We start from the raw sequence: 11,250 nt of genomic DNA, 5'->3' as shown, positions 1-11,250 counted from the left end.
TTGCCTTTAGCATCACACCATATGCAATGCATTGAAGCATTAACCAAATAGACAGAAAGGACAGCAATATGCCTTTGCCTCTGTAACAGGCAGGCCCAAGGACACTCCGCCAGCCAAGTTAGATGACGATTGACGACGACGATATTATCCTGTGGGTCGGACCAGGACATGGTGGAGGGGCACAGGAGAAACACGATGAAGGATGACAGTAGAAAACAAGGTGATAATCATCAGTCCCCTTTGTTTGGGTTTGCGGTTTGAAAAACGTTCTTTAAGACTAATGTCAAAATCTATGCGAGAGTTCAAGTTCTTTCCTGATCAGTGCAGGACATCCATTTCGTCCGGCAGACGTGTCCTCTTTCATCATTGATTCACTGGCAACCAGGGACAGAAAAAGAAAGATCGGAAACCACACACGCACGCACGCATGCACGCACGCACGCACGCACGCACGCACGCACGCACGCACGCACGCACGCACGCACGCACACACACACACACACACACACACACACACACACACACACACACACACACACTAAAAACATCATTCATGTAAGTGGATTGATGATGTCATCTGTGGCTGTTTATGCAGATACGTTTCCTGTATGACACATTAGCCTCTCTCGCTTCCAAATGTCTTTTAGAGATCAGAGGCAAGTGGAGCTGTCGAGTCCCACAAGTGCTGACAGGGCGCATTCCCCCATCACTGATCAATGAGCCCGTTGGACATGAACACTTGCTCTTGTTTTCTGTCATTTTCCTTCCCTACTGCGCTGTTTGGTCATAGTGTCAAGTGAATACTTGGGTGGGGTGGAATTTTAAACATTTAGAAGGTCTCTTGAGAAATGGTGAATTGTAGTTACATTTCTGTATTAGTTTTTTTTTTTTTGGGCCTTGTTTCATAAGAGCAATTATGGGAAATGCGTAGAATGTGAGAAATAGTAACGTTAATAATAGTAGTGAAGCGAATTTTGAACTTTATGCGTATCTGTATGTCGCACTAGATGATCCACTAGTAGTAGTAAGACTATCAAACTATATTTGCCGTACATCCATGCCTTGTGCCACTCAACTTTTTGGAAAGACTTCACTCTGACATCGGTTGAATAAAATCTTTTCCCAATCAGCCGTGGTCCCTGAAGTGCTCATTCGTCGGGAAACAGCCACAGATCACCGAGTGTTTTTTGAAGACCAGCGAAGCAGCAAAAACCATATACCACAGTAGCTTTTTGAAAGACGTTGGCTTGAATCCACAGAGAAGTCCGAATGCTGGAAATAGGGGACAAAAAGTTGAGAATGAGCTGCAATTGGCCACACTCAATAAGCAGGCTGCTGAACCAGTTCGCTGACACTCATGTCACTCCCCAACTCAGACCACACCTTTTAAAGGCAAACCAATTCATACGCAGAAGCCTGAAGCCAGAGTCCGCCTCCTTCGTGAGATTGCTACCACGTGCTTGATTGTCCTGCGGGGGTCTATTCTTTGAAACAAACGTGCTGACTTGATACCGCTGCTTCTCTCTCTCTCAAGACAACGGAACCCGGGCCGGGAGCATCTACGGTCGATTGAACTTCTGCACCACTCGGAGACATGGGGGATAAAAACGCCGGTAAGAAAGTTTCCTTCCTTCATGAAGGGGATGCTCATTATGTTGTGTTGGCTCATTCCCAGCTGCTTTGCGTTGAGTCAAGTGCATGCATCGCGGACCTGCATTCGAGGCGTCTGTTATGTTTGATACACAAAAGCCAACACAGCCCTGAGCTCCAAAGTCATTTATGCCCAGAGTATTGGGTTCAGGATTTGATGTTCATGTTGGTTTTGAAGCTGTTTCAAGAACTGGGTTACCTGCTTATCAGTATGGCGGTGGTTAAAGGTAATACTCATTTGAAAACGACCATTTTCTAAAAAGCAGCAAGAACTCTTTACATGTCACTTGCATATGTCAAAGTAAGTTGATGAGTTCAATTCCCACCCAAAAAATGGTGGCATATCGGTTCCCTGTTGCAGTGAGTTGACAATAGTCGTGCTTTGCCACTCACTGTCTTGCAGGAACGATGTACGATGTATGTCTGTATGTACTGGATGGCCAAGTCAGTTGAGGCACGTCAAAGTAGTACTTTGCTACCATCTTGTGGCATCTTAGTCCGACTTTGTATGTTGAAGTGAGTGCAGGGGTTTCATGGAGACAAATTACGCTTTGCCTTCATATTGTGACATTGTAAAACCTTTTGGGGACACGAGCTTATTGGCGCTAACTAACTTTGATTTCACATGCGATGCGATGCTGCCACCCCCAACCCGACCTAAAAGCACAACAACACGGATGTTGCCATATCGCCTTACTAGGTGAACTTTCTGTGCATTTATTGCGCGTGGAGGTGAAACTCGAGCTGTCTTATCTTTCCATGGTGTCATCACATGCAGATGAGTCTGTTCCTAACACAGTCAGGTTGTAGCAGGCCAGCAAAACCCTCGGGCACATGAGTTTACCGTATCTACGCTTTCTTGCAAACAGTGTTGAGTGCACAGGGGCAGGCAGTATAGATCGAGAGTTGAATATTCAGCACCATCGCTCGCTCGCTCGCTCGATCAACATGCCTGGCCCTCCCACCTTCCTTCCCTTGCTCCTCTTCTGCTGCTGCTGTTGAGACGTTTTGCTGACCTGAAACATCCTTTTATGTACATCGTGTACATTACAATAGCAACTAAGCCCAAGGTTGATGGCTCCATAATTCTGTTGTGCTTGTTTTCCAAACTTGTGCGAGACCTCATTTGTACATGCCGCAAATGCTGCATTGAAGTTAGTGCTCGGGAGTTTTTGTCATGTTTTTTTTCCACTGGAAAAAAAAAATCACCATTTCGTATAGATAGTGGTTTTCATCAACAGATCTTTAAAAAAAAATCATGGTAAGGCTTAAGAACGTAAACTGTCCTTTTAAACACATCGCTCTACTTTTGCCACCTCGGGCGGGCGTATATGATGGCTTCGCGTGTCCCCTCCCTACCTCCCTACCTCCCTCCCGCGCCAGCACCCGAACCACCACTCGCAGCAAATGCTCCCCTCCTCCGATCGACCCTCCCCCCCCCACTTGCTATTACGTCCGCTGCCGGTGTCATACAATTGGAGCACGGCGTGCCGTCCTTGCGTTGCGTGGAGAAACGAGCAAGAGGAGCATTGATGACGACTCTGTAGATAAAAGCGACTAGAGCAGAAGGTGGTGGTGGTGGTGGTGGTGGTGGTGGTGGTCGTGGTGAGACCACCTCAAGATGCCTCGTTTTAGCCTAACGTGTCCTGCAGACTGTGCCCTTCCAAGGCTGTAGAGAAGGAGAGAGTCAGGCTGGCTGGCTGTAGAGAAGGGGGGAGAGAGGGAGAGGGAGAGGGAGAGAGAGGGAGAGAGGGAGAGAGAGAGGGAGAGAGAGAGGGAGAGAGAGAGGGAGAGAGGGAGGGAGAGAGGGAGGGAGAGAGGGAGAGGGAGGGAGAGGGAGGGAGAGGGAGAGAGAGGGAGAGAGAGGGAGAGGGGGAGGGGGAGGGAGGGAGAGAGGGGGAGGGAGGGGGAGAGGGAGAGGGGGAGGCAGCCTGGCTGGCTGTATACGCGATGCTGCCTGACCCTGCATGGCGTGCTGTGTTGTGCCGTTGTTTGGATCGAGGAGGGCTGCCATCCAAATGACAAATCAATGAGGATTCTGAGGCCATTCCTCCAGAAAGGAGCGCATATGCTGCAGTGTTTCTGTGGACAACGATCGAAGTCGACCACTATCACCGACGGTGAGAGACCACCCCCCACCACCACCACCACCACCACACACACACACACAAAACCGCTTTGCATGCTCCTGTGGGGGGGAAAGAGAGCGGGGATGACGATGAAGAGGAAGGCGGTCGAGTGGCTTTCATTCAGCGCGCGCGCGTGCCCAAGTCGAGTGCTGCGGCTGAGTCGCTCATCATCTGGCCCCCCGCTTGAGTGTGTTAGCGCTGAGCCCCGCAGTCCTCTTCCACGCACACTCTAGTGCGTCGAACGCACGCACGCAAGCCCGCCCGCACGCACGCAGTGTCGCGTGCGGCAAAGTATCCCCAAAGCATCAGCACCAAGGATAGCGTCGTACAGGACAGGCACCACAATAGGCAAACTTTTCACTCCTGCACTATTGCTTCAATTGAGGATTCATTTCAACTCGTGCCATATCAATAGCCCGCATGGGCTTCAAGTCTTTAGGATTATCTTGTAGTCCAATGCAGCAACCAAGGTTTGAACTTTTTGGCCAATTCCAAAAACAGTGAAGCGTGTTTTGTTGCAGCAGCAGTGTTTTTGCACAAAGTCTTCCGAAAGCCCTGCTCCCCCAAAAGTGACGAAAAGCTGACGAGAACAGCTTCATTTTTCACGAGCCAATTTAAATGCTGCCATGTGATTGGTTCATTCTGGACCCGAGCACATCCACATTTATTAGGCTCTTTACACGTGTGCAAGCACATTATCCCCGTTTTCTAGATGTACCTACTCCTTTTGTCGAATCAATAGGTCACGTTAATACAGCAGTAGAAACCTATTGGAAATGAGTATTGTGGTCCAGTGTTTTCATATCACAAAAGGCTGCCATTTGAACAGAGGCGTGTTGACTTTAGCGTCATTGTACAGAATCCAAAAACCAACACCACGTGCTTTGATGGTGTTTAGTCCAATTTATGCCAGATGTTCTCTCCATTTGACATCAACAATAAGGCTGCCCGTAGGAAACAGTTCTAAATGAATTATTAATACAGTGGCTTACACCTTTTAAGCTTGAATGAAGTCATTGAATAAGGACAGCAGAAGTGACCTCCTGTGGCACTAAAGGCTGCTGCTAAGTTACCGAGATAATGTCTCCCACCATTCCACTTTTCCCACTTTTTGTGTCATTGTCATTTTGTCATTGAAAAGTTTCAACTAGTTTTGTAGCCGCCCGCCCAGTAGTGATCTCCAAATGATCATCTCCACTCATTTCCATAACTATAAGAAGTAACACTTGCGCTAGACAATGTTCGAATCTCCAGTATCACAGTCGAGGTCTTGCTCAAAATTCAGGCCAGTCAATTAGAAGGAAGCGCAGCCGACTCCTCTGAGACGAGTGGACCAAAAGCAGCATGTTGGGAACAGCTATTTCCACACACTGTCCTCAAGTTATTTTGTGTGCGTGTGTGTGTGTGTGTGTGTGTGCGTGTGTCTGTGTGTGTGTGTGGATGCTCAAGTCAGGTTGTAAGAAAATTGCTATGCTATTTGTGCCCAATATGCAATCTGTGTCATGTGACTTGCTGGGTTCCTTATCTGTGAGTGCAACAATATATTTATTTGATTCTGGTGCAGTTATGTACCATTTTGTTCTTTAAGCCCTATCCAGCAGTGCTTGGGCTTAATTTCATAAGTTTGCCCTTTCCTTGAAGTTTTGTGCTGTCTGAAACACATGACCTGTGCAGGTAATACAATAGGCACTCCAAAGTCTGTTTGCATTCTGCTAAGATGACAAGAATTGACTTTAAATCCTGGTTTGGGGGTCAAACAAAAGCATATGAAGCGGGAAGTGCACCAAGTGGGCACTTTGCCAAAGCTGCGTAAGACATTTGAGCATTGTCTTACATTTGGACGTCCCCTCTCCTCCGTCCGTCCGTCAGTCTCCTCAACTTCACACCAGGCTGTAAAGTGTCAATTAAAAGGCAGCTGGAATATTTTGTATGAATTATTATTTACTTTTGTGGTTGATTGCTAAATTGTGAGACGTTTGCATTGAGGCAGAGTGTGTGTTGTTTATTCCAATTGATTATGAGCTGGAACTATGCTTTGATCAATAGCTCCTCATTCGTATGTCTTGCCTATGGCAAGAAAGTGAAATAATGATTGGATGCTTTCTAAGTTAAGAATGAAACTTGGTCTTGGCCAAGTGACTGACTGGACGACGCAAGGTGCAAGTTTGCATTGAATAGCTAGCTGCGGTTTAGTCTTTCACCGCAAGGGGTCAGCAGACATAAAGAAAAGCGTTTTAGTATCACACTTGACTCATATTGGTGCATGTTTGGGTCATTTTCTTCCTTATTTTCAAACACACGAAGATTCTAAATTTAACACTGCATGTGTTCACATTTATATGATCAATAGACTTATGGTGTATCGCACCGGGGTTCTTCTGTTAGCAAGTGTCTTTGTATCAGATGCCATTAAGGGAGGGGGGGAGCACACACGCGCACACGCACACGCACACGCACACGCACACGCACACACACGCACACACTATATATATATATTCATAGCATGTCTTGGCCCCACAAAAGCCCAACTATACCTGTAAAACCTCATTCCGCAAAAGCTACACCACCAGGCCGTTATTTGGTAAATGCATAGCAAATTTGGAATGGTTTTCAATTTTATTGTTGTAGTAAATGACCTATGAGACATTTAATGGGGTGTCAAAGTCATTTTTGTCGCGGGCTGCATCGTAGTCATAGTTTCCTTCAGAGGGCCATTATGACTGTCAACGCCTTATAGTATATACAGTATAGGCGACGCAACAAACTGATGAATAACTAGTTTTGAAATCAGAGATGAGCAAAAACTGTTCCAATATTTTAAATCGATAAATGTTCATGAAAATTGCTTGCAATTTTTCTATCTTCAAAAGTGAATACAAATTGTAATTTTAGTATTGACGCATGAAGTCCATGCACAATTTGTCTTCACGGGCCACATCAAATGATTTGGTGGGCTGTATCTGGCCCCTGGGCTGTGAGTTTGACACCTCTGCTATACAAGTATGACAATTCAAGTTGAAGTGGTTGTCATGTAAAAAAGTACAATGTACAGTAAATGCCAATGAAATGAATTGTGGCACGCTCTCGACCCAATCGGCCGGGAGAGGTCCGAGCCCTAATGTAAGTAAGTGAGTACCTAAATGGATTGTGTGCTGGATGGTGAGAATCAGCGAAGAGCTTTCCTCTTGCAATGGCTGTTGTAAATAGCCCAAATCTTAAGGAGTGTAGTAGACACAAGCACTCTTGCACATACGTACTGAGCTAGAATGGGGCACCAGTAACCTGGATTGTTCCATCATTTACAAAATGACAGGGGAACCGATTGCTTGTGGATTGTTGCTCGACTTTTCCACTGTCGAGGCTCGACTGAAACTTGAGCTGCTGGCGACATTTATCGTTCACTTCCTCAATAAGGAGGTTACTGAGCCACCGTTGCCTGTCTTGGTTTTGTCGCCGAAGCAGACGGCACATTGTGTTCTCTGTCTTTTGATTGTTACCGGAGGGCACCTGGTGAATTTGCTGACGACGAACGTGAGGATTTAGGCTGCTCGTCTTGGCGGATGGGAGTTTGTAGCACTTGGACTTGCATGAACGCTCTCCGTTTTAGTCAAATACGCTTGTAGAAGTGCTGCCACCTATTGATTTCAGCCGTGTCAAAACATGATTGGAGATAAGTCATCTTCAAGTTCATGTCTTTGTTGTGCAGAAGCACGGATGAGGTGCTGATGAATTGGACGCATGTGATCGTGGAATAATAAGCATGAGTTTATTTGCACAGCTTTGACATACAAATATGCCCTTGTATCATTCAAATCAGATGCATGACCCTTTTTTAACATGCCAGATTCATCCAAATGAAGCGAGAGTGAGACGTTTAGCAGCACCCTCCACCCACATTTGGTCTTCTTATGTATTCACATTTTTCACCAACACTCATCACCATGGCTATGCGAATTCCTAATACACTCACGTATGATTGCGTTAAGAGTTGGAGAGAAAGAGGGAGTGGGGACGAGGAGGAGGAGGAGTAGGAGGAGGAGCAGGAGCAGGAGGGGGAGGAAGAGGGTGAGGCGGTCTATGGACCGTTCACTTTGTCTGTCGGCGATGGAGCACAGCCACAGCATCCGCGCGGCGAGACACGCCGAGGAATAATGCCACTCGAAACTAATTGTTGCTTTTCATAGGAAAATCTTCCTTCCTTCCTTCCTTCCTTCCTTCCTTCCTTCCTTCCTTCCTTCCTTCCTTCCTTCCTTCCTTCCTTCCTTCCTTCCTTCCTTCCTTCCTTCCTTCCTTCCTTCCTTCCTTCCTTCCTTCCTTCCTTCCTTCCTTCCTTCCTTCCTTTCTTCCTTTCTTCCTTTCTTCCTTCCTTCCTTCCCTTCTCCACCCTCTTTCTGGATTGCACACATCTGCAGCACCCTTTATTGCCCGCCCCCTCCCGTTGCCATCGTCGGAACCGGAGCGTACGGCGTGCTCATCTGGGCTCCTTGCAGAGCAGCGACCGTGCACACCCACTGCATCTGCCAGTCGTGGTGGATTAAACACCTAAAGGGACATTTTTTTGCGCTCCATATGAAGGATTGTTAAAAAGAAGCCGGATTGGGAATAACGGAAGGCAGAAGCTCTCCAATGACACGCAACTTATCAACACTGTTGCGTGTCTGCACGGTCCAGCGGGTAGTTTGATAGCAATGAAGTCCCGACAGTGCAACAAAGTTCTCGTAGATGGCGTGAAGATGCAACTGGAATCTCAATGATGTTCCGGACTCCGAGTTCCTCATCAGCATGACATTTGGTTGAAGCGTCTGTTTGACACGCTGAATCGACCGCCTCCGTCTGTTTTTTTTCTTTTCTCCATCAAAATTCTGCACCAGCTTCCCCTCTCATCCGCACCAGACTCTCGGGTGTTTTTCAACTCGGTTCGGGCAGATGGCCGCGATCGCCAGCTCTCTGATCCGCCAGAAGCGCCAGGCGAGGGAGTCCAACAGCGACCGGGTGTCCACGTCCAAGCGTCGGCCCAGCCCCAGCAAGGACCCCCGCTCTCTGTGCGAGCGGCATTTTTTGGGGGTCTTCAGCAAAGTGCGCTTCTGCAGCGGCAAGAAACGACCCGTGCGCCGGCGACCAGGTCAGTGCGGCGCTCCGACCGCTACCCCACCCCCCCCTGCGAGCGATGTGTGCAAACGGATCCCTCGAACGCCCGCCCGCCCCCTTAACCGAACCCAACCCTCCCCCCCCTGCTCCTCTCTCTCTCTCTCGAGAGAGAGCAGCAGAGGCGTTGTGCTGCAGTCACCAAATGACCCACAGAAGGTAGAAAAACCCAAAAATCCAGCCACCTGTTCCATTCTGATGTCGAGAACATGTTTGGGCTGTGACGTCACCCCCTGATCAGAATGCGCGAGGAGTTTTCCGTCGTGCATGTGAACAGCCAGTCCCCCCCCCCCCCCCCCCCCCCCATTCCCCAAAGTCCAAATGAATGCTGATTGGGGTTTTCAAGAGGAGGGGGATAAGTTGCACCGCAGTGCACCACAAGGCTCTTTTCAGATGAAATGTTTTAATGGTAAATGTTTATTGCGGGAAGCATTACTGCAGTGAAGGGAGCTATGGCCTCGGTGATTAAGAGCTACTCCGCTTTTATTGATGCCACACGATAATTCCCTGTTGGTGCACAGTGATGTGAGTCACCCCCCCCCCCCCCCCCACCCTCCCCCCCTCCAATGGGAGAGTCCCGCAGACTGATTAAAAGCTCATATGGGATGAGTGCCAGTAAACAATTCCAGTGCCATAAAATGCCAGATGAGAAAATGAGTTGCTCACTATTTGGCAGGTAGGTAACTCTTGGACAATACGCGAGCGACGCCGTGATGAATGTGAAGCCACCCATACTGATGCCTTGACATATTTTTGCTTTTACAAGCCGATTCGCTGGACTTTCTTTCAATTAAAAAAAAAAGAAATCCAATCTGCCTGTTTTAAAAGACTGTTTCTCCTTCTGTCCCACCCAACCACCCCCCGTACTTCATAAGATGCACCCTCGAAACCTCCACAGGTGGCCCATAAGGGCTGCAGGCTAGGTCAGTAGCTCAGCCTCCATCCGTGTGTGCTGTGTTTCTTCTCGTCTCCACCCCATCTTGCGCCCACGTCGACTCACCCCCCCCCCCCCCCCTCCTCCTCCTCCTCCTCTTTTCGGGGCCGTCGGGGGTGGTGGTGAGGGACACGTATAGAGGAAAGGGGGACGCTTCAACACCTGTCTGATTGCTGACTTTTTTTGTCCTCTCATCTCTGTGTGGCTGTCTTTCAAAAAAGGTTTGGCTCTGCCTCCTCATTTAGTTTTTGCTTCTTTTTCTTTTTGGTCAAACCCTCGCTCCTCCAAAGTCTGTAAATATTGTGTGTCAAGCTCTAGTGTAGGTGTACATTGGTGTGTGTGTGTGTGTGTGTGTGTGTGTGTGTGTGTGTGTGTGTGTGTGTGTGTGTGTGTGTGTGTGTGTGTGTGTGTGTGTGTGTGTGTGTGTGTGTGTGTGTGTGTGTGTGTGTGCGCGTGTGTGCGTGTGTGCGCGTGTGTGCGTGTGCGCGTGTGTGCGTGTGTGCGTGTGTGCGCGTGTGCGTGTGTGCGCGTGTGCGCGTGTGCGCGTGCGCGCGTGCGTGTGTGCGCGTGTGTGCGTGTGCGCGTGTGTGCGTGTGTGCGTGTGTGCGCGTGTGCGTGTGTGCGCGTGTGCGCGTGTGCGCGTGCGCGCGTGCGCGTGTGCGCGCGTGCGCGTGTGCGTGTGTGCGCGTGTGCGCGTGTGCGCGCGTGCGCGTGTGCGTGCGTGTGCGGCGCGCGGGCGCGGGCGTGCGTGCGTGCGCGCGCGGGCGCGGGCGCGGGCGCCGCCATTAGAACAGGTGATCATTCACCATTTCACGGCCATGACACCATTTGTCAGCGTACCTAAATGTCTTGTCCTGTTTAGTATGAAGTATGTTACGTGTCTGACCTTTTTATACCGGCTGCTGTCAGCCATCACACTATACACACACATACGTACATGCACACACAATGGCAACCGTTACACTGTCACTTTTTGTTTGTACTGCACACTCACACTGTACACAATGTCAAATGATCGGAACTGATGAGCCAGTCGGCGATGGCCACGCACGTTTATGGAAGTGAGCTTATGGCGTGTAATTTAGTCACGCGTGTGCGCGGCGGTCACCTCAGCCAGCCAGCCGATGATGGATGATGAAGGCTTCGTCCCGGGAATGGAAGGCCCCGGGGCTAGGTGAGTTGGGGATTGATGTCTTGGTTGATGCACGGTTGAGTGAGTAAGATATGAACCTCTTCCACGGGCTCGCCTCTGCACAGCTCTGATCATTGTTTTATTGAACAGTTAATGAAAGAGCTGTATTATTTAACAGTGAAAGGCTTTAAATCACTTAGCTTTTACGTTTCTGCAAAATGGGAGGAGAGTGCCCGACTGCGTATTTGCACAAAAAAGTT

At 48.8% G+C, this 11,250-nt stretch overlaps 1 protein-coding gene across 11 annotated transcripts in view; it reads left to right on the top strand.

Annotated features, from left to right (window-relative positions):
* Positions 1 to 504: 504 nt before the first annotated feature.
* The window catches only part of LOC125985435 (fibroblast growth factor 12), a 45,123-nt gene continuing 34,377 nt past the window's right edge, over positions 505 to 11,250 (top strand). For 3 of the 11 annotated variants that reach the window (XR_007487313.1, XR_007487314.2, XR_007487315.1), the window contains exons 1-2: positions 3,815 to 8,901; positions 9,800 to 9,847. Coding sequence is in view for 8 of the 11 variants with exons in the window: in XM_049748274.2 (XP_049604231.1) it covers positions 8,706 to 8,901; positions 9,800 to 9,847 (244 nt within the window). In the remaining 3 variants the exon portion in view is untranslated. Of the gene's footprint in view, positions 1,614 to 3,549; positions 3,771 to 3,814; positions 8,902 to 9,799; positions 9,848 to 11,250 lie in introns of those variants that run through there. The other 8 variants (XM_049748274.2, XM_049748276.2, XM_049748281.2 and 5 more) reach the window with 8 other exon arrangements.

The sequence above is a fragment of the Syngnathus scovelli genome, chromosome 17 (assembly GCF_024217435.2).
Source record: "Syngnathus scovelli strain Florida chromosome 17, RoL_Ssco_1.2, whole genome shotgun sequence".
Lineage (NCBI taxonomy): Eukaryota > Metazoa > Chordata > Actinopteri > Syngnathiformes > Syngnathidae > Syngnathus > Syngnathus scovelli.
The sequence above is the reverse complement of the archived record's forward strand: the minus strand, read 5'-3'. Positions and strand labels throughout refer to the sequence as shown.